Here is a 21013-nt window from a genome sequence, read left to right on the forward strand (position 1 = left end):
GAAATGGCTAGGTTTGCCAAAGTAGTTAAGGAAGGTTGAACTTAAAAGTTTTGAACTACCCAGACAGGTTCTGTGTCATTGGAATAAAATGCTTTGGTGTTAAGACAATGCCTGCTAGCGGGTATCACTTGCAGTTCAGTGAGACACATAAACCAATGAACGTGCAAAGTCAACACCTTCAAAGAGAATACGATTAGGAGCAGAATGCGGATGAGCCAAGGGGTCTGAGGAGTCTCCACCTTCTACCTGAAGGAGCAACTGGGCTCGTGAGGGTCAAGTTAGTACCCTGTGTGTGTGATCATGTGTATGTGTTTTGTTACGTCGTGCAGTAATCATTCCACACCATTGCATCCTCTCCGACCGGACTTGGTGCTGTCTCTGAAGTTCGGAGTGAAGAGGACCCCTGCAAGCATTTTTCAGGCTGGATAGGGGTATCCTGAGGTTAGAAATCTGTCAGTTACGGTTAGAATCCAGCAGAGGAACTATGCTTAGCAAGGGTCCTCCCACCTGCATGTGCACGAGGACCACCTGGAGAGCTTGCAAACTTGCAGGATGCCTAGCCTCCTCCCCAGAGAGTCTGAGTCAGTAGAAAGGGTGACATTCAGGAATCTGCATGTGTAACAAGTTATTTTTGTCACCGGTGCTTCCTGGATCATTCTTGGAGACACCCTAGTTTTCAGAGCAATTTATTCATAAGTATGACGTGGAAACCAGGAGGAAGCCAGCAAGGCTGAACTTATTTGGTTACTTCTCATCCTATATAGGTAGCTCCTTCCAAGCAGTTCTCCATCGAAATCAAGTAAGTCCACCTTTAAACCAATGGGAAAGGAAATACATTTTAAAATACTATGGGTCTAGGGGCGCCTGGGTGGCTCAGTCCGTTAAGCATCCGACTTCGGCTCAGGTCATGATCTCACGGTCTGTGAGTCCCAGCCCCACGTCGGGCTCTGTCCTGACAGCTCAGAGCCTGCTTCAGATTCTGTGTCTCCCTCTCCCTCTGCCCCTCCCCTGCTCATGCTCTGGTTCTCTCACTCTCAAAAATGAATAAATATTTAAAAAAATTTTTTTAAAAGAACTGAAAACAGGGTCTCAGATATTTCTTTTATTTATTTATTTTACTGTTTATTTTTGACAGAGAGAGCAAGCAAGCACGAGTGGTTCGTGTGTGAACCCATAAACCGTGAGTCATGACCCGAGCTGAAGTTGGACGCTCATCCGACTGAGCCGCCCAGGTGCCCCTGGGGTCTCGGATATTTGTACACCTACGTTTATGGCAGCATTATCCACAATAGCCAACAGGTGGAAATGACCCAGATGTCCATTGACAGATGAATGGCTAAACGAAATGTGGCCTATCCACACAACAGAATATTATTCAGTCTTAAAAAGGAAGGGAATTCTCACACATGCCACAGCATGGATGAACCTTGAGGACATTAGGGTACGTAAACCAGTCGCAGAAGGACAAATGGATAACTCCACTTGCATGAGGAACCTGAAGTAGCCAAATTCATAGACACAAAGTAGAAGGGTGGATACCGGGGGGCTGGGAGAGGGGGATGGGGAGTTCGTGTCTAATGGGTACAGTGTTTCAGTTTGGAAAGATGAGAAAGTTCTGGAGATGTGTGATGGTGATGGTGACACCACAATGTGTGCGTAATTAAGGTCACTGTATTGTACACTGAAAAAGGGTGAAAATGGCAAATTTCATGTTCTGTGTATGTTACCCCAATAAAAATTCTAACACAAAACCAAAATTACTGTGAGTTTAAAAGGAGGGCACGGAAGAGGGTCTAAGCCAGGGTTCCCCTTATGCGATGAACAGTGTCTGTCTCATCCTGGGTTTCCCCCACAAAGTCAACCAGAAGCAGAGGGGAGGTGGGAATTTAATCCTTGGGACCTGGAGGCCTCTCGTCTGTCTCTTCTGTCTCCCCTAACCACTCAGCATTTTAATCTCTTGCATATCTTTTCTATGTTGTTCCAGCTGCGTGATACTCTTTTCCTTCACCTGACACGTCCCACTCAAATTGTTTATGGAACAAACATATGGGAGCCAGTCTTTGAGATCCGAATTCCTCAGTCTTGCTTCTTTCTGCAGCTCCTCAGACACAGTGAGGCACTTTGTCACAGGACAGCCCTATTAGAGCACCTACTAATGTCATAGCCCATCGCTGGCTGCGAGGCAGGCGCCCTTTTGTGGAAGAGAGAGACCCTGTATCTTCTTCAGTTCCTTCGGGGTCTGGCATATGTAGGCTGTCCACAGTAACTAAATGAAGAACATAAAGGTTGATGTTTCTGATAAAGGTGGTGCTGGAGGAGGAAGAAAGAGTAGGAAACCCCAGTTTGAATAAAGTAATTTGTAGGACTAGACAGCGGGGGGCTCAGGGAACAGTGGGTTTTGGGCCCCAAACTTAGACCCTCTCTAGTAACCACTCCCCGGAGGCTCCTGCTGTCTCACTGAGCACCCAGTGTTGGCGCACGAGGGCACTCTTCTTGGCTTGCTGTCCCCACTCTTCCCTGCTGGTCCTTGAACTACCTGATTTCACAGTCAGCCCAACCCACCTGAAAAACATGTGAAGACTGCCTTTTCTATCCTCCACGAGCGTGTCCTCAATTCTCATTGGACCCTTTGACAACAAAACACTGCTGTACTGTGTGGGGGGTGAACACTTGGCCCTGGGCACCACCGTGCTGGTTGGAGAGCTCTTTGTGTTATAGTAAAGCTACTATCTTAACTCATAAGCACTTGATTGTATATTCTTCCAGGTTTCCCTTGCAACTGTTTTCCGTTTGTTTCTGAATCTAAGCCAGGTTAAGCATCTAATTGTTAAGGAATCTAAATTTCTTCAGGAAACAGACGAGTTGTCTAATATGATCGAGAGAGGTGGAGCTTGTGGTTAATCAAAGAGCATGATTGGCCTAAAGGCAATCAGACTCAATAAAAAGTTAATACATATACATCAAGGGACGCCTTGCTAGCTCGATCAGTAGAGCATGTGACACTTGATCTTGGGGTTGTAGGTTCGAGCCCCACTTTGGGGGTAGGAATTACTTAATACAATCGTTAGGGGCACCTGGGTGGCTCGGTCAGTTAAGCGTCCAAGTCTTGGTTTCAACCGGGTCATGATCTCACAGTTTGTGAGTTCCAGCCCCACATTGGGCTCTGTGCTGATAGCACGAAGTTTGCTTGGGATTCTGTCTCTCCCTCTCTCTCTCCCTCCCCCACTCATGCTCATTCTCTTGCGCTTGCTGTTTCTCAAAATACATAAATAAACTTTAAAAAATGAAAATAAAATCTTTATACACACATATGCATATATATACATCAATACAGTTTTTTTGACATCAACGTCTCTAAATGGCTAGTTATGAGACAGATGAAATCCCACTTACAATAACAACAACAATAAAATATCCAGGAAAAAAAAAAAGCTTCATAAGAACTCCTTGAAGAAAATATTTCTGAAGGAGTAAAGGACACTTGGAGTGAAAGGAAAGGCTCACTAGGTCTTAAAGAGGAAGATTCAACATCATCAAGTTGTAAATTCTAAATTAATCTATGAATTTAAGGCAATCCCCCAGAAACAACACTTGGTTTTTGTTTTGTTTTGTTTTAACAAGATAAACTCATCCTAAATTTTATTTGGAAAAATAGGCAAAAGTAGCCAGAAATTTTCTGAAAACAAGGAGTAAAGAAGAGAACTACGCTGAGTAGGTCTTGAAACATATTTTAAAGCTAAAATAATTGGTACCAGTGCAGGAATGGACAGCAGATCAACAGAATAAAATAGAAAGTCCATCAATGGACACAAATGCATAGAAAAATGTCGTATTCGAACCAATAGGGGGAAAGACAGGTGGCTTATTTGATGAATGGTATTGGGATAGCTGGGTAGCCAACAGAAAAAAATAAGAAATTGGATTTATACCTCCCATCTTTCACCAAAATAAATTCCAAAGAGATCAAAGATTGAAACCATGAAGAAACCATAAAAATACTAGAAGAAATCAAGAGAAGGCATTTATATAAGCCAATAATGATCTTTTTTAGATGAATATAAATCCCAGAAGCCATAAGAGAAAGTTCAATAATTTTGGCTATATGAATTTTCTTTTAAAAATTCTGCATAACAAAAATCATAAGCAAAGTAAAAGACAAATGGCAAACTGAGAAACATATTTGAAAAGACTCCTTTTACAAAGGGCTAATTTTTCCAATACTCAAAGAACGCCTATTGAAAGATAAAGTATAGAAAGATGGGCAAAAGAAATGAATGGGGGGTTCTACACACACGAAAAAACAATCGGCTTTAACACATGTCAAATGATGTCCAAACTTACAATATAAGGAAAAACTTAAAATTGCTCTGAAATATTATTCACTGACCGTTTCAGCAGATATTAGTATTAGGGGAAAACAGGATCTCTCCTACAAATAAGGAATATAAATTAGCACAAGCTCTTTGGAGGAAATTTGTCAATTTCTATCAAAACTATGATTGGGTGTATCTTTTGACCCAACAATCCTACTTTTGGGAATTTTTCTGATATACATGTATAACTTACATAAAAATTATTCACCGTAGTCTTATTGATAATAACAAAACTTTGGAGACAACCTTTGCCCACCAGCACAAGGAAGGATTGGCTACAGAAATTACAATACATCAATAAAATGGAATGTTATTGAGGAATCCAGCTGGCTCAGTCAGTAGAACATGTAACTCTTGATCTTAGGGTCATGAGTTCCATCCCCATGTGGGGCATAGAGATTACTTAAAAAAAAAATGTTAGGAAGTTGCAAAATAACATGAGGACGTTCTTTAGGCTGTTTTGGAAGGATCTACAAAATACACTGTTCAGTGTAAAAGTCAAGGTGCATACCTGTATAGGTTTGTGAAAGCAACCAGATTTCACATTGTATTTATTAAATCAGGGAGAGAATTTATTTGACAAATATTCTAACTCCTGTATGGACTCCTGTATGGACATTTCTCTTTCCTTGACCTAGTCCATTTTCCTTTGACTTAGTCCTACAAAAATACTGTAGGCTGGGTGGCTTAAACAACAAACATTCATTTCTCATGGTTCTGGAGGCTAAGAGTTCAAGGTCAAGGTATCTTCTTGGTTGTTCCTACCTTGTCTTCACATTGCACAAGAGTTGAGGGAGCTCTGGCGGGTCTATTTTATTATAAGGGCACTAATATTCATGAGGGCTCCACCTTTGTGACATAATCACCTCTCAAAGGCTCCACCAGGGGCGCCTGGGTGGCTCAGTCGGTTAAGCGGCGGACTTCGGCTCAGGTGACGATCTCACACTCCGTGAGTTCGAGCCCCGCGTCGGGCTCTGTGCTGACCGCTGAGAGCCTGGAGCCTGTTTCAGATTCTGTGTCTCCCTCTCTCTCTGACCCTCCCCCGTTCATGCTCTGTCTCTCTCTGTCTCAAAAATAAATAAACGTTAAAAAAAAAATTAAAAAAAAAAAAGGCTCCACCAAATACATTCATTGAGGGTTCGGATTTCAATGTATGAATTTGGAGGGGAGACATTCAGTCTACAGCGCTCCCCAAATAAGATAGTTCTCTATCATTAAAAAAATCACATCAAACTCAGCTTTTTTTTTTTTTAAATAAAGGTTTCCATGTAAGCTTGGGTTTGATACAAGTACCAGAGGGGTGTGGTGGGGCATTTATTTCCCTGTAAAATCCCCTTTTATACCAATGTAGTGTAAGTTCAGCCTGTACGTGTTTGTCTCACATTTTTTTCGATATGAGTAAGCCTTGAGGATATAGAATTCCACAGTGTGCTCAATTGTGTTAAAAAAAAAAGGGGTGGGGGGGACAAGAATCTGTATATATAGGTAAGTACTTGCTTGCACATGAATATATTGTCTACGCTTGTAGTTGTCCTAACAAATTACCACAAATTTAGTGGCTTAAAATTACAGAAATTTCTTCTCTTCCAGTTCTGAAGGCCAGATGTCTGAAATAAGTTTCACTGAGCTGAAACCAAGCTGTCTGCAGGGCTTCATTCCCTCTGCAAACTCTGGGGGCTCTAGAATGGAGTGGCCTCGCCTTTTCCAGCTTCTAGAGCTCATTCCTGGCATTCTTTGGCTCAAGACCCCTTCTTTTCAAAATCAGCAGTATAGCATCTTCAAGTGTCTCTCTGCTGCAGAGGCCAAATAACCTTCTGCGATCCCATCTCCCTCTGTCCCTGTCTTATATAACTTTTTCTTTTAAGTTTATTTATTTATTTTGAGAGAGAGAGAGTACGAGAGAGGTAGGAGCAGAGAGAGGGAAAGACCAGAATCTCAAGCAGGCTCCATCCTGCCAGCAGAGAGCCCGATGCAGGGCTCAAACTCAGGAATCCTGTGAGATCATGACCTGAGCTGAAGTCAAAAGTCTGACGCTTAACTGAGCCACCCAGGTTGCCCCTGTGTCTGTCTTACAAAGACCCTTGGGATTATATCTAGGGCCCAACCACATAATCCAGGCTAATCTCATCTCAAAATGTGCTGAACAGCATATGATCAATAAGGGAAGTTGGAATAATAATAATAGTAATAAGTGAAGAAGTTGTCAGCCCTAGACTGACACAGCACTATACTAGTAAATTAAAACTCTGTTCGTATTCCCACAAAACGATAGTTGAGACTCATCAAATTGATTTCACAAGTCACAAATGGGCCACGATTTATTTAACCAACACAGTCTTGAGCTCGTAAGTTCAAGAGAGGAAACCTTAGCTATTTTGTTCACCACGGCATCCTTAGAGCCCTGACATTGACAGATATGAAGAAGGCTCTCAATAAAGAGTTGATTAAAAAAAGCCTGTTACATAACAATCTTAAAGCTGGAGGGAACCGAGAAATTATCCAGTGCAGGGCATTACAAAGGGTAGTAACTAGCACCCTGATTTAGGCGATTCACATTATGTCATTTGCCCAATGAGTGAGTGGCAAGGGTGACAACAGAAATTTTTTTTTTTTAACATTTCCTCGTACATTCAGATCTTCCTCTACTTACGATGGAGCTACCTCTCAATAAACCCATTGTAAGTTGAAAATATAGTAGGGTGGGGGCGCCTGGGTGGCTCAGTCGGTTAAGTGTCCGACTCTAGATTTCAGCGCAGGTTGTGATCTCGAGGTCATGAGATTGAGATGCTCACTGAGCCTGGAGCCTGCTTGGGGTTCTCTCCCTCCCTCTCTCTCTCTGCCCCTCCCCTGCTCGCACTCTCTCTCAAAATAAATAAACGTTAAAAAAAAAATCGTAGGTTGAAAATGCGTTTAATAAACCTAAACATATCGAACATCAGAGCTTAGCGTAGCTTCACCTTAAATGTGTTCAGAACACTTACGCTAGCCCACAGTTGGACAAAATCATCTAATACAGAGCCTATTTTATAAGGAAGTGTTGGATATCTCTTTGTTTAAATACTGTACTGAAAGTGAAAACCAGCCTGGTCCTATGGGTTGCAATTGTTGTTAAGTGTGTGGGTTGTTTATTCTGATAGCATGGCTGATTGGGAACTACAGCTTGCTGCTACCCAGCATCATGAGGGAAGGTCAAACCGGATATCGCTAGCTCGGTGTTGACCTTAAAAATAAAATAAAAACTGCCAGTTGTTTTACTGGCAAAATTGGGCTTATTTAAGAATAAAAGAGAACTGCATTTGGGGACCAACAAGTTGCGGCAAAGCCATAGGTGATTCCAGAGAAGAAAGGAGAGGTACCCTTTCTGGAGGAGAAAATGGGTAAATTGGGAAGGCTGTTATAAACTAAAAAGTCCACTGGAGTAAATTGGGAGTTCAAAGTATAGTGTCTTGGCTGAGCTGTTTCGGGGGTGTAGGAGATAAGGCAAGGCTTTATTCTTTTCCCCACTCTCCCCCCATCCCCCATAGTAACGTAGTACCAAGCAGCAAGGTCAAGTCCGGGTAGTGTCAAGACAGTCTCTTCCTGTTGGGTCTGCACTTGACAAGGAGTGGTAGGTAGGGCGGGAGAGCGCCCTCTGTCAAACCCCCTACTCCACTTTACCCAGGTTTCTGGTTATTAATTGTCACATCAGCAAACGAGCAAAATTCGAAATTCCAAGTACAGTTTCTGCTGAATGCGTATCATTTCCGCACCACGGTAAAGTCGTCAAATCCTAAGTAGAACTGGGGTCAGTGGGGGTGGGGGTGGGGTTACCATCTGTATTGGAATATTTAGTCTATAGTAAGCCTGGACTAATGTATACCAAATTGTTTATACGTTCTGGTGAAGAGATTGGGAGTAAATTTTGTGTCATATCTCCGTATGATTTGCATTTTTACAAAGGAAATGTATTACAGTTTAAAAACGCAATAGGTGGGAAGCGGGTGGGAGAAATGGGATAACTTTTTGTTTTTAGTTGAAAAAAAAATTAGGGGCGCCTGGGTGGCTCAGTCGGTTGAGCATCAGACTTTGGCTGAGGTCAGGATCTCACAGCTTGCGAGCTTTGCCATCAGGCTCCGCGCTGACGGCTTGGAGCCTGGAGCCTGCTTCGTATTCTGTCTCCCCCTCTGTCCCTCCCCACTCAACGCTCTGTCTCTCCCTCAAATAAACATTAAACAATTTTTTTGAAAAAAATTTGAAAAAATTAAGCGAAACAAAAACAAGTGTTGGAGACCTGACAGGTGCTTAAACTTACCCCAAATCAGCATAAAGACATAAAAGGAAAAACAAAAAGCAAAAAACCTAAATGGATATTAAAAACAAAACAAACAAAACCGTTTCCATCCTCTCTTTACCTGCAATATGTAACAAACAACCCTATACTTCTTCATTTCTCTATCTTCCTCACTCAGCCCCGTGCCCGGCTCCAAGCCGACACCGAATAAATGTGCATGCGAGAAAGGACTCTTTTCATAAGGATGAAGGATGATAATTTCCAAGACAACTCCAGCATGCACAAAATCTACATTTCGTTAACAAGGTTTCAAATCACACGGACACAGGTGGGCATGGGATGGTTTTTTTGGCGCAATTCACTTCCAGCCAGGTCAGGCGCCTGGAGCGCACTTCTCCGGGCCCCGGCACACGTCGCTATAGGCTTCGAATTCCAGACCCTCAAGTCTCCAGGTCCGGTTAAGGCAGCGACCCGTTCGCGCCCGCCCGTCTCACGCATGCGCCCTACCCCTGCAGGGCCGGGCGCTGCGAGCCCAGTTCTTGGTTTAAACCAGCCTCAATTTACCTTCCCCACAGCTCTCCGTACCACAGCGCCCAAGGCGGAAGTGGGTGGGCGGGGCGGCCGAGCGCCCCGCCCCGGAAGTGGGTGGGCCCAGCAGGCCGTGCAGTCTTCCCGGCCGCCTCCCAGTCGGGTTGCGGCCGAGGCCGGTCCTGGCTTTGTAGCTCGCTCAAGATGGCGGCGCAGCCACCCAGCGGGATCCGCCTCAGCGCGGTGAGCAGCCGCGAGGGGTGGAGCGGGCCGTGTCCCAGGAGGGCGGGCAGGCGGGCAAGCGAGGGGGGGCAGGCAGTGGGCGGTGGCGACTTGTCGGCGCGGCGGTTGGGGCCGCGGCGGGGCCGGGGGAGGGGGCGGCCATCTCGCTCCCGTCGGCGGAGCCGCTCGGCGGCGGGCAGGGTCGGGCGGCGCGGGCCGGGCTGCGTTCCGTTTCCTCCGCGATAGGTTTCTGTTTTGCCTTCGCGGCTTCGGGGCGGGCCGGGGCCGCGGCCCCTCTTCCCGGCTCCCTCCTGGCTGCCTCGCAGCTGTCGTCCGAGGGCGAGGCCTCGGTGGTCGGGTCGCCCGCCCCTCGGACAGCGGGGCCCCTGACCCTTCCTGGCCTGCGGACCCGCGGGGCGCCCCGGAGCGGGGGGGGGGGGAGCGGCAGCGGCAGATCGCGGCCCGAAATGCCAGGCGGCCTTGACCTCTAGGCAATGGGATGGGGTGAAGCGAGCCGGAACGAGTCTTCTGATTCGTTCACATTCCTGCTTCTTCCCTCCAGTTAAGCCCTCGGGCCCAAATCCCCAGGTCACTGGGCTCTCCCGTTTCCTGTAGCCTCTCGGTCGTGTCTTTTTCGGGGCGTTCTTGGAAATCCTCCAGTATTTCTCGTATCTAGTAGTCCTAAGTCGTAGGGAGCGGTCGCACACTAGAATCAACATTTCACCTCCTAAAATGTGGGCGTGGCTTCTCTGCCTGATTATCCTTAAAAAGTTGGTGTTGATATGCGAAAGTGTACCTCCTCTTTTGAGGTTGGTGACTCTTGCCAGAGAATGTCTATCTTAGTCTCGTTAAATTGAACAATCGGGTGGTAATACCATTGCTTTAAAAATGGTGCATTGCCCTGTGACTTTTTTAGATTTATCCAGATTCTTACCCACACCTGGTATTGTTGGACTTTAACAATTTTTCCTGTGTGACGAGTGTGAAATGTACGTGGGTTTACTTTACATTTCCTTGACTGTGAAGTTAAAAGTTATTAACATTTGACTCCTTAAAAAAAAAAAAACCTATTTGTAGGACGCCTGTGGGGCTCAGTTGGTTAAGTGTCTGACTTCAGCTCAGGTCGATCTCCAGGTTTGTGAGTTACAGCCCCGCCTTGGGCTCTATGCTGACAGCTCAGAGCCTGGAGCCTGCTTCGGATTCTGGTCTCTCTCTGTCCCCCGCACTCAAGCGCGCTGGGGTGTCTCTCTCTCTCTCTCTCTCTCTCTCTCTCTCTCACTCAAAAATGAAGGAAACATTACAAAAAATAACCTATTCGTATCCTTTGTCCATTTTTCTGTTCTCTTTTAGAGAAATTTTTATTGATCTATAAGCATTCTTTACCCATACTGAATAAAGGTCCTTTGGTTACATAACTGGCTTATTGAATGAGTTAGTATTTAGTAGTTTGAATATGGAGAAAACTTTATTCTTCTTACGTCTGGCTTTAAATATTACTTGCTAATGGTTCTTTTCCATGCCCGAGTGGATCTGGGCAGATATAATAACACACTCCAATTAGCCTCAGGTATTGTAAAGTGTGACCTCATCTAATTTAAAATCTCTTATTCAGTTTAATGCCTGGCCCTTCCCCTTCCCAGATTGGGCCACATTCTGGACCAGAGTCGTGTAGAGGGGACAGGGAGTGAACTGGTTGGGTCCTATTTCTACACTTGGATTCTCTTTTCCTTCCCTGGCCCCCGCAATGTCTCAGGCTCTTCAAGATTGAGGTGATAAAGGGAGCAAAGACAAAGGTCAAAACAGGGTTAAGAGACCGGTAGTGTTGTTAGTTGGCTGTCTGGGTGAAACAGCTGTCCCTGTGCTAAATCTTTCTTTTGTGGGTAATATGGGCTGTTTGGAACCCCCATTGACAGAAGTCCCCCATCTGCAGCTTCTGGACCGTATCTCCACCCATCTTCTTGCTTTAGGACAGGAATTGGCAAACTACAGCTCATGGGCCAAATCCAGCCTGCCACCTGTTTTTGTGTGACCCACAAGCTAAGAATGAACCTTAAACAGTTGGAAAAAAATCAAAGAATATTTTGTGACATAGAAAGATTATGTGACATAGACATTTCAGTTTCCATAAAGTTTCATTGGAATATAGTCCTGCTCATTGTTTGCATATAGCTCTCAAATGTTTTCATTAGGGGAGTCTCGGAATTAATGAGTTTATGCATTTGTCAAAATCGTAGAACCTAAGGCACAGAGGTGAACCATAATTATGCAATTTTTAAAAAAAAAAATTTTGGAGGGTGAGAGATCTTAGAATGGACTGCAGAGTGACAAAAACACTTAAATTGTTGCTTTTTGCTTCCATATTTCTAAGTAAAAATGCTGGTACCATTTTGTTATTTTCCAGTAGTCTGCTATGGAGTTAACTGACATGTGCACACTCTTCACCTCCTCCCATCCTTCCAATGCACGTATCTCTCTTTTTTGTTGAATTACTGTCTGATTTATCACTCTTACCACAATTCACAAGTGAGCCAAACAGAACTATGATTGCATTTCCTTTGCTGTACAGCTTTTTGTTTTTCTGAAGTTAATAATTGTATTTTGTTTGCTTAGATTTGGTCTGTACTGATCACTCTTTCATCCAAACTTTCACAGACCTAGAAAATCTTTTCCAGATGTGTTCAAGCACACCCAATATTTTGTCAGTTTTGTTGGCTCACTTGTGTTTTGGGGACTTCCCTTTATCATTTTTCTGGAAATTTCCTTCCCCTTTTTGTTGGGTCCCCATTCCACATATTCCTCTTTCAGGGTTTACTCCCTTGGCAGGGACAACAGGTCAGTGACTGAGAGCATGGGCCCTGGAGCCCACTTGCCTGGGTTCAAATCCTGACACCTGGATGTGTAACCTTGGCAAGTTACTTGCTCTCTACGCCTGAGTTTCCAGTCTGAAGGATGGGCATAATTTATCCACTTCAAAGGGTGGTTTTAAACAGTAAAGGAGTAAATACATATAAAAGGCCTGTGCATATAGTAAGCACTCCGTAAATACTTGCTATTTTTGTTCCTGGTAGTGGCGGAGCCCATCCATCCTTCCAAAAACAGGTATACCTTCTTGAAAGCAGAGAACACGAGAAGAAATTTTATGTCATTTCTTGGAAATACATTGCTTTCTCTTTACATATCATTTAGCTGGGTTTGTAATTCTAAGTTACAAATGATTCTCTTAGAATTTTAAAGGCATGCTTTATTGTGATAGAGTTCTGTGCATTGTATTGGGCACTCAGGCTAGAAACTCAAGTCCTTCATAATCAGGAAAATGTTCTCATTTATTTGACAAATTTCATCCCTCTGGTTTTCTGTTCTCTGTTGTCTCTTGTTTTCCTTCTCACTGTTTTTTCTTTCTTTTCTGTGAGATTTTCTCCATTTGTTCTTTTACCTTTCTCTTACCATGTGTTTAATTATTATAAACACTATCTTACTCTCTGAATGTCTTTTTAAAGTCTCCCTGGACAAAGTATTTGCTGTTGCTGGGCATATTGATCATAGTATTTTTGTGAAGTTTTTGTTTTGTTTTGCTCACTGCATTGCCGCTACTTTGTTCCTTTTTCTGCGTGTTTTTGATTTCTAATTTTACACATTCTCAAATGTCCGGAGGTGGTTAACCTGCTTACATTTCCAAGTGAGACACTAAAAGCTGACTGGAAGATGTTCGTACATGAGTAGAGCCCCTTTGGTGGGCTTCAGTGTTGGGTGATCAGGCAGGAAGGAATCGATTATATTTTGTTGGGGGCACCCTATGTCAGTATTTGTAAGACCGTAGAGAGTGGAAGTGTTAGAAAGTACGTTTGTTAAAAATAACTTAAACATTTGTGATGAGCACTAGGCGTTCTATGGAAGTGTTGAATCAACTATGTTGCGCATCTGAAACTTATATTAACGCTGTACGTTAACTGGAATTTAAATAAAAACTTAACAAAATATAAAATAAACATTATTAAAAGTTTTTAAAAAGTGGGAACAACAAAAATAAGATGCTATCCAGAAGGGCTTGGCACAACTTGTGAAAGAACCAAATGGAGCTTTTAGACATTATTCTGTTTTCTAGAGAGGAATTTTGCATCTAGTCTCTTGCCATGGCATATATAATTGTGGTTGGTAGCACATCTGAAAGCTCAGCTAGGGAAAGGAGGCGTGTCACATTGTTCAGTGTGCTGACTTGGTATTTATCTCTTTGTTTATTGTGGCAAAATACACTTCACATAAAATTTGCCATCCTAATCATTTTTAAGTGTACAAGTTAGTAGTGTTACATACATTCACATCGTGGGGCACCTGGGTGGCTCAGTCGGTTCAGCGTCCGACTTCGGCTCAGATCATGATCTCAGGGCTCGTCAGTTCCAGCCCCGCATCGGGCTTTCTGCTGTCAGAGCAGAGCCCGCTTTGGATCCTCAGTCTCCCTTTCTCTCTGCCCCTCCCCACCACATGCATGTGCAGGTGCGTATGCACTCGCTCGCGCTCTCTCTCTCTCTCTCTCTCTCTCTGTCTCTCAAAAATAAACATTTAAAAAAAAATCTTCAGATACATTCACTTTGTTGTACAGTCTCCAGAACTCTTTTTATCTTGCAAAACTTAAACTCTGTACCCATTAAAAAATAATTCTCCATTTCCCTTCCCATAGCCCCTAGCAACCACCATTCTACTATCTGTGAATTTGACTCCTGTAGGTATCTCATATAAGTATAGTCATGAATTATTTGCCTTTTTGTGACTGGTTTATTTCACTTAGCATAATGTCCTCAAGGTGGTTAGCTGTAGCATGTGTCAAGGTATCTTTTTGAGGCTGAAAAATATTCCCTTGTATGAATATATCACATTTTGTTTATCCATTCATTGATGGATATTTATGTTGCTTCCACCTTTTGGCTGTTGTGAATAATGCTGCTATAAACACGGGTGTACAAATAATCTCTTCAAGATCCTGCTTTCATTTATTTTCAGTATATACCCAGCGGTGGAATTGCTGGATCATGACAATTCTATGTTTACTTTTATAATACCATCCTGGGGCACCTGGGTGGCTCAGTCAGTTGAGTGTCCAACTTCGGCTCAGGTCATGATCTCACGGTGCATGAGGTCGAGCCCCATGCACAACTTATAAAAGAACCAAATGGAGCTTTTAGAAATTATTCTCTTTTTTTTTTTATAATTTTTTTTTTTTTAACGTTTATTTATTTTTGGGACAGAGAGAGACAGAGCTTGAACGGGGGAGGGGCAGAGAGAGAGGGAGACACAGAATCAGAAACAGGCTCCAGGCTCTGAGCCATCAGGCCAGAGCCCGACGCGGGGCTCGAACTCCCAGACCGCGAGATCGTGACCTGGCTGAAGTCGGACGCTTAACCGACTGCGCCACCCAGGCGCCCCGAAATTATTCTATTTTCTAGAGAGGAATTTTGCATCTAGTGCATCTGTGCTGACCGCTCAGAGCCTGGAGCTTGCTTCGCATTCTCTCTCTGTCTCCCTCTCTCTCTGTCCTTTCCCTGCTCATGCTCTGTCTGTCTGTCTGTCTCTCTCTCTCTCTCTCTCTCTGTCTCTCTCAAAAATAAACAAACATTAAAAAAATTTTTTTATAATACCGTCCTAATGAGTGTGAGGTGGTATCTCATGGTGCTTTTGATTTGTATTTCCCTAATGATTAGTGATGTTGAGCATCTTTTCTTGTATTTAGTGGCCATTTGTGTACCATCCATGGAGAAATATCCAGGTCCTTTGTCAACTATTTAGGATTTTAGTCCTTTTGGTGTTGATTTGTGTAGGAGTTCTTTATGTGTTCTGGATGTTAACCTTGTACCACATACTTGCAGATTTTTTCCCATTCCATAGATTTTTCATTTTGTTGGTTGTATCCTTTAATGTGCAGAAGTTTTAAATTCTGATACAGCACAATTGATTTTTTTGTTTCCTGTGCTTTTGGTGTCCTGTCCAAGATCCAAATCCAGTGTCCTGAAACTCTTCCCCTGTGCTTTCTTCTAAGAATTTTATAGTTTTAACTCTTTATGTTAGATCTTTGATCCATTTTAATTCCCCCCCCCCCCCCCATGATGTGAGGTAACGTGCAACTTGATTCTTTTGTGTGTAGATATCTAGCTTTCCCAGCACTGTTTATTGAAAAGACTGTCCCTTCCCCATTGAGTGGTCTTTACACGCTTGTGGAAGACCATTTGGCCATATATGTGAGGGTTTTTTTTCTGGGCTGTCTGCTGACTTCCCTTTAACCCACCTATGTTCGTTGTCTCTGAGCTGCCATCATCACTTGCTCCAGAAAACAGACTGCCCGCTTTCTGCTGGGTTGCTTAGAGTAGTTGCAGGATGAAAGAAGGAATGGGGGTGGGGAGTGGGGGGAGTCTTTACTGTTTCTTATTCTCCATCTCTTTCTTTTTCTTCTATGTTTGTTTATTTTGAGAGAGAGAGAGAGGCCGTGCACAAGCGGGGGGGTGGGGGGGAGGTGGCAGAGAGAGAGAATCCCAAGCAGGCTCCGCACTGTCAGCGCAGAGCCAGCCCACAATTGGGCTCCAACCCACGAACCGTGAGATCATGACTTGAGCCAAAGTCAGACGGTTAACTGACTGAGCCACCCAGGCGCCCCAAACCTGTCTTGTTTTCATACAGCCTCTGGTACCTTTGACTTCAGAGCCACAAAAGTCTAATTCCTGAGGCTTTCTGGAGTTCTGCCAAGGTTCCTTCCTGGTCTGCTTCTTGTTTTGTTTCCCCTCTCCTATAGGTTTCAGACTTCGCTCTTTACAGGCTATTAAATCAATTGTCATTATCCAAACCACGGACTATTCTATGTACTATTATCCATCATTTCTCTGATTGTTTTTGTTCTTCTGGGTTTATTCCCTTTTTTCCTCCCTTCATTACAGAGCAATTTCAGTTGGGAGCCTAAGTGAACACTCTATGTGTTCAGGCTTCCAAAAAGTTTTATATATTTAACTGATTTTTTAAATTTGTGACTATTTGTTGATGCTAATTTTTTTTAACGTTTATTTATTTTTGAGAGAGAGAGAGAGAGAGAGAGAGAGAGAGAGAGAGAGACAGAGTGCGAGTGGGGGGAGGGCAGAGAGACGGGGAGACAGAATCCGAAGCAGGCTCTAGGCTCCCAGCTGTCAGCACAGAGCCCGACGAGGGGCTTGAACTCCCAAAACGCGAGATTATGACTTGTGCCAAAGACTGACACTTAAGGACTGAGCCACCCAGGTGCCCTGATTCTAAAAATTATATTGATTCTTTAAAAAATCTGTGTGGTCTTCAGAGCATCTTGGTTTTTTGTGCGTGTTTCCTACTGTTTGGGGGTGGGGGTGATGTCTAGTACTAGCATATCTTGCCTGCTAACATTTTCTCCTGGTGGATTGTTCCCTTAAATGTTATTTTAGATTGTGTACTCAAAATATTCCCCTAAATAATGACGTAGGGAATCGTGTGCTGTCAGATTGAGGCTGTGTCTCCATAGTGGTTCTGCAGGTTATATAAATTGAAACACTTAACCCAAGCGAAGGCATGCCTCTTTTTACAGAACTTCGTGTTACACTTTTTTTTTAAGCATCCAGATCCAAACAGACAAGCTTCCCATTAAGCAGATTCCCACCCCTCCTCTGCTAATGGAGGGGAAGAGGAGTGGGGAGAGGGGCATTTACTTCCAAATCTATCTCTGAGTCACAATTAAAACCAAAACTTTTGTATTCCAGTCACTCATTGCATCCTCATTATCAAATCTTATTTTTAATTCCTTCCTTACTTGAGGCCATTAAGGATTTTCCTCATTTTTATTTTTATATGAGCTCAGTTGTGTCGTTAAGGAACACTTAACTTTTTTTTAAAGAACTCACACAGTGCTTACTATGTTTCTGTTGGTCTCCTGAGCGTTTTACAAATATTAAGTTACTTAATATTCTTAACAGCCTGGTAAGCTGATATGATTGTCATCCTCATTATTATAGATGACAGAACTTGAGGCACAGAGGTTAAGCTTCTTGCCCAAGATCGCACGCCTAGTTAAGCATACTCTGTTCTACGTGTCAGCGCGCGTGTGCGTGTGCGCGTGTGTGTGTGTGTGTGTGTGTGTGTGCGTGCGTCTATCTATTACTGCTTTGGCTGCCCCAGGGTGTTTTTCCCCCCCTCCTAGCTAATGACATGTTCTCAAATAGAGTTGAGAATTAAGAATAGGTGAGGGGCGCCTGGCTGGCTCAGTTGGTTACACATCTGACTCTTCATTTCGGCTCAGGTCACCGTCTCATAGTTTGAGCTTCGCGTTGGGCTGTGTGCTGACAGTGCAGAGCCTGCTTGGAATTCTCTCTCTCCCTATCTCTCCTTCCCTTCCCCCACCTGCATATTTGCTGTCTCTCTCCCTCTCTCTCAAAATAAATAAACATTAAAAAATTTTTTTAAAGAATAGCTGAAAATAATTGCTTATGTTTAGAGATCCAGAAAGCCACTGTTTGCTATTCATTATTTCTTACTGATGCCGCCTTTGCTTTGCTCTCCTGGGATTCTTGCTCAAGAACGATGTGTGCTGTGTCAGTTTGGAACTGATGTGTAGGCTGAAGACATTACATGAAAATTGACATTACCACTATCACATTCTGTTCATACATCTAAAATTCAAAATGTACCATTTCTAACTCCAGACTTCACGTCTAACAGAATGTATAAAATAGAGCAAAGATAAATGCTCTAAGGGATTTTGGTGGTTAATTAATCCTCTCCTTTGGTAGTGGTTTCACACTCCGAAGCCCTGCCCCTTTATAAAATTAGAACAGGTGAGGACTGTACCATTCTTCTGTAACTGGTAGCCTGGTAATTGCTCAGGGGGAGGGGCTGGGATGTGAAGAGCCTCCTGATGGCTGGTCCTGGCACGGTCCTCAGGTAGATTAATTTGAGAAAAGGTCTCTTGTGCAGGGTGAAGATCTGGAAATTGATTTTTATTAAAAACTCGTTGTAATGTATGCTGTAGAAAGTCTGAGTTACTTGCATTCCACGTTACATGAATGTGTGCCCTGCTCCCGTCTGAAGACTGCTCTTCTACAGAATTTCATTTCTCACATGTGTACTTCAGGCTGATGGTGAATGAATGCTTGGGGATTGTTTAAAGTCTAGTGCAGATAGAGGAAAAGTCGACCTCTTTCTGACACCTTGTGGCAGCAGCTGAACACTGCAGACACAGCTGGTTTGATGTATAATCTCATCCCATTTCCAGAGCTCTTCATTTTAAATAAAGTGTCCACTCTCTTTTTTTCCTTTAAATGTGAGCTGATCTGTTTAAAAGGAACATAAAATACCCATTGCGTGGAAATTCTCTGCATATTGAAATTTTCCAACCTCGGCCTTTCAAAGCCACTTGTACATTTTTATACATTTGATATCTGTATTTCTAAGGAATTTTGGAGAATCCTCTGTAGCATGAGGTTGATTGGTGTAGTCTTCTATACTGTATTACTGTGAATAAAATCAGACCTAAAATCCTTGGAAATCAGTAACGTTTGTTTCACTTGAACTTCTTTTGACATTCTGTAAAAATGGTTGATAAATGTATATTACTCCACTCCTGCAGTTTTAACTGTAATGAACTTGGAGTAAATAATAAGGTATCAAATACTGATTTTCCAAAAGACCACTAGAAAAGCCTGTTGATTAATATGTGAAGTTTATTTTAAAACATTTTTTTATTACATTTATTTATTTTTGAGAGACAGAGTGAGACAGAGCACAAGTGAGGTAGGGGCAGAGAGAGAAGGAAACACAGAATCCAAAGCAGGCTCCAGGCTCTGAGCAAGCATTCAGCACAGAGCTGGACGCAGGGCTCGAACCCACGAACCGTGGGATCATGCCCTGAGCCGAAGTCAGACACTTAACCGACTGAGCCACCCAGGTGCCCCTGTGAAGTTAAGTTTATTAAGCCTAACGCACTCAGGAGAAAACACCCCATTGGCAAGATCTTAGTTGTTGTGTTTTCACAGTAATTTTGAGGTAAGTCTTGTAAGGGGGGTAACTTTCTGATTGGGCAGTTTATGATATAGCTTTGGAATGGTGGACCCGAGGAGGCAAGAGTTTTGAGGCAAGTCTTGATGAGTGAACTATTTAGTAGTTTCACACAGCCTTCCAAGAATCTTATTTCTCGGTTACATCTTCCACGTATATCCTGAAGCAAGCAGCTATAAGTTTTACTTGGTCCCAGAATTGTTTAATACAGGGACAGAAAATTATATTGGTTTCTGTCTCAAAAGTAAGACTTGAATTAATTTACATGAATCATTGGTTTGTTTCAGCTTTGCCCGAAGTTTTTACATACAAATTCTACTAGTCACACTTGGCCATTCAGTGCAGTTGCTGAATTAATAGGTATGTAAAATTGACATTTCATGTATAATCTGTTGCTTGTAAGTGAAGTTTTAAAAAAACTTTTCATTGCAAAATAATATGCAAATGTGCTGTTTAATAAAACAGATGGATCTTGAATGATGACCATTGGTAAAGGTTATCTAGTATAACAGCTATTCAGATCAATGTCAAATTAATTGTTCCTCAACTTTCCCTGTATTAGTATTAAAATATTTTGCCAAATTCATAAAACATGTTGAAAGTAGTATAATTATGATTATAAAAGAAATTGATCTATTGCAAAAATGGGAATTGTGGTTTTTAATCGTTGGAAATATGTGTAACAATGGATTTTTCGGATGTTAGCAAGTAGGGGGATTAATGTTACGTTTGATTTGTGATAATAAGTTATTGTTTCCTCCAATAGAATGATTGGGTATAGAATTGTATTTTAATAGTGTTTTAATGAGCAGGAGAAAAGAGGCACGACTGGGATCACATTTGCATGATGGGTCATGATTTTTTCCTCTGGAAGATTCATGCAGGAGAGTGTTTTTCCTGAAGTGGCTGATTAAAAAGATTATTTTATTTTAATTGTAGGCTCCCTTATGGAAGGATAGTTTGAGAACCATTATTTTTGTTTAGTCCTGAAGATTTCAAAATATACCTCAGAAAGTAATTTTAGTCAGGGATATTCCGGTGGAACTCAGTTTGAAAGCTGATGTTATTACTGCTTCTGTTGACATTTTTTTTCACCTTTCTTTCTTCTTTCTTTCTTTCTTTCTTTCTTTCTTTCTTTCTTTCTTTCATGTTCCTTCCTCCTTCCCTATTCTGAGACAAACAAGAGTGTTTGCTAAACAAGAGTGTTAAGTGAGGATCTGTACAGAGATCATAGAAATATAAAAGCCACCAGAAACTTTGGTTAGATTGAGAGGGCCACAATTTGAACAACGGTGTAGAAGGTAAACCTTCATCTATGTGTCCAGTGTAGCAGAAAACATCACTGCTTTCTAATTTATTCAGTAACTCGTGGCATTCCCTCCGCCTCAACGTGTAGTGCTACTCAGCTCTCAGTTTCTCACTCGATAGCCGGGCTGGTTCTTCGGACAGAAGAAGACCTCCCTGTCTCGATCATCGATTTGGCGCGGTGATTCTTCTCGTTTGTACTTTTTCAGTACAGTCCTCTGTGTAACAAATGGAGGGCTTTGGAGAGAGTTAACTCTGTATTGATCGGTGAATGAATCACGTACAG

General features: G+C 42.7%; 1 protein-coding gene and 1 long non-coding RNA gene across 3 annotated transcripts in view; one reads left to right on the forward strand and one right to left on the reverse strand.

The window, feature by feature from the left end:
- Positions 1-1768: 1768 nt before the first annotated feature.
- Positions 1769-8152, reverse strand: LOC125174570 (uncharacterized). The gene is made up of 3 exons (XR_007155449.1): positions 7909-8152; positions 4388-4429; positions 1769-2310 (listed from the first exon to the last, which is right to left on the reverse strand). It is a non-coding gene; the product is annotated as an uncharacterized LOC125174570 (long non-coding RNA).
- Positions 8153-9283: 1131 nt separating this feature from the next.
- Positions 9284-21013, forward strand: part of MORC3 (MORC family CW-type zinc finger 3) — a 39175-nt gene continuing 27445 nt past the window's right edge. Inside the window, exons 1-2 of one of the 2 annotated variants that reach the window (XM_047875278.1) lie at positions 9284-9414; positions 19710-19782. In XM_047875278.1, the coding sequence (XP_047731234.1) occupies positions 9376-9414; positions 19710-19782 (112 nt within the window). In that variant the 5' untranslated portion in view covers positions 9284-9375. The remainder of the gene's footprint in view (positions 9415-19709; positions 19783-21013) is intronic. The other variant, XM_047875277.1, reaches the window with a different exon arrangement.

Source organism: Prionailurus viverrinus, chromosome C2 (genome assembly GCF_022837055.1).
Source record: "Prionailurus viverrinus isolate Anna chromosome C2, UM_Priviv_1.0, whole genome shotgun sequence".
Classification (NCBI taxonomy): domain Eukaryota; kingdom Metazoa; phylum Chordata; class Mammalia; order Carnivora; family Felidae; genus Prionailurus; species Prionailurus viverrinus.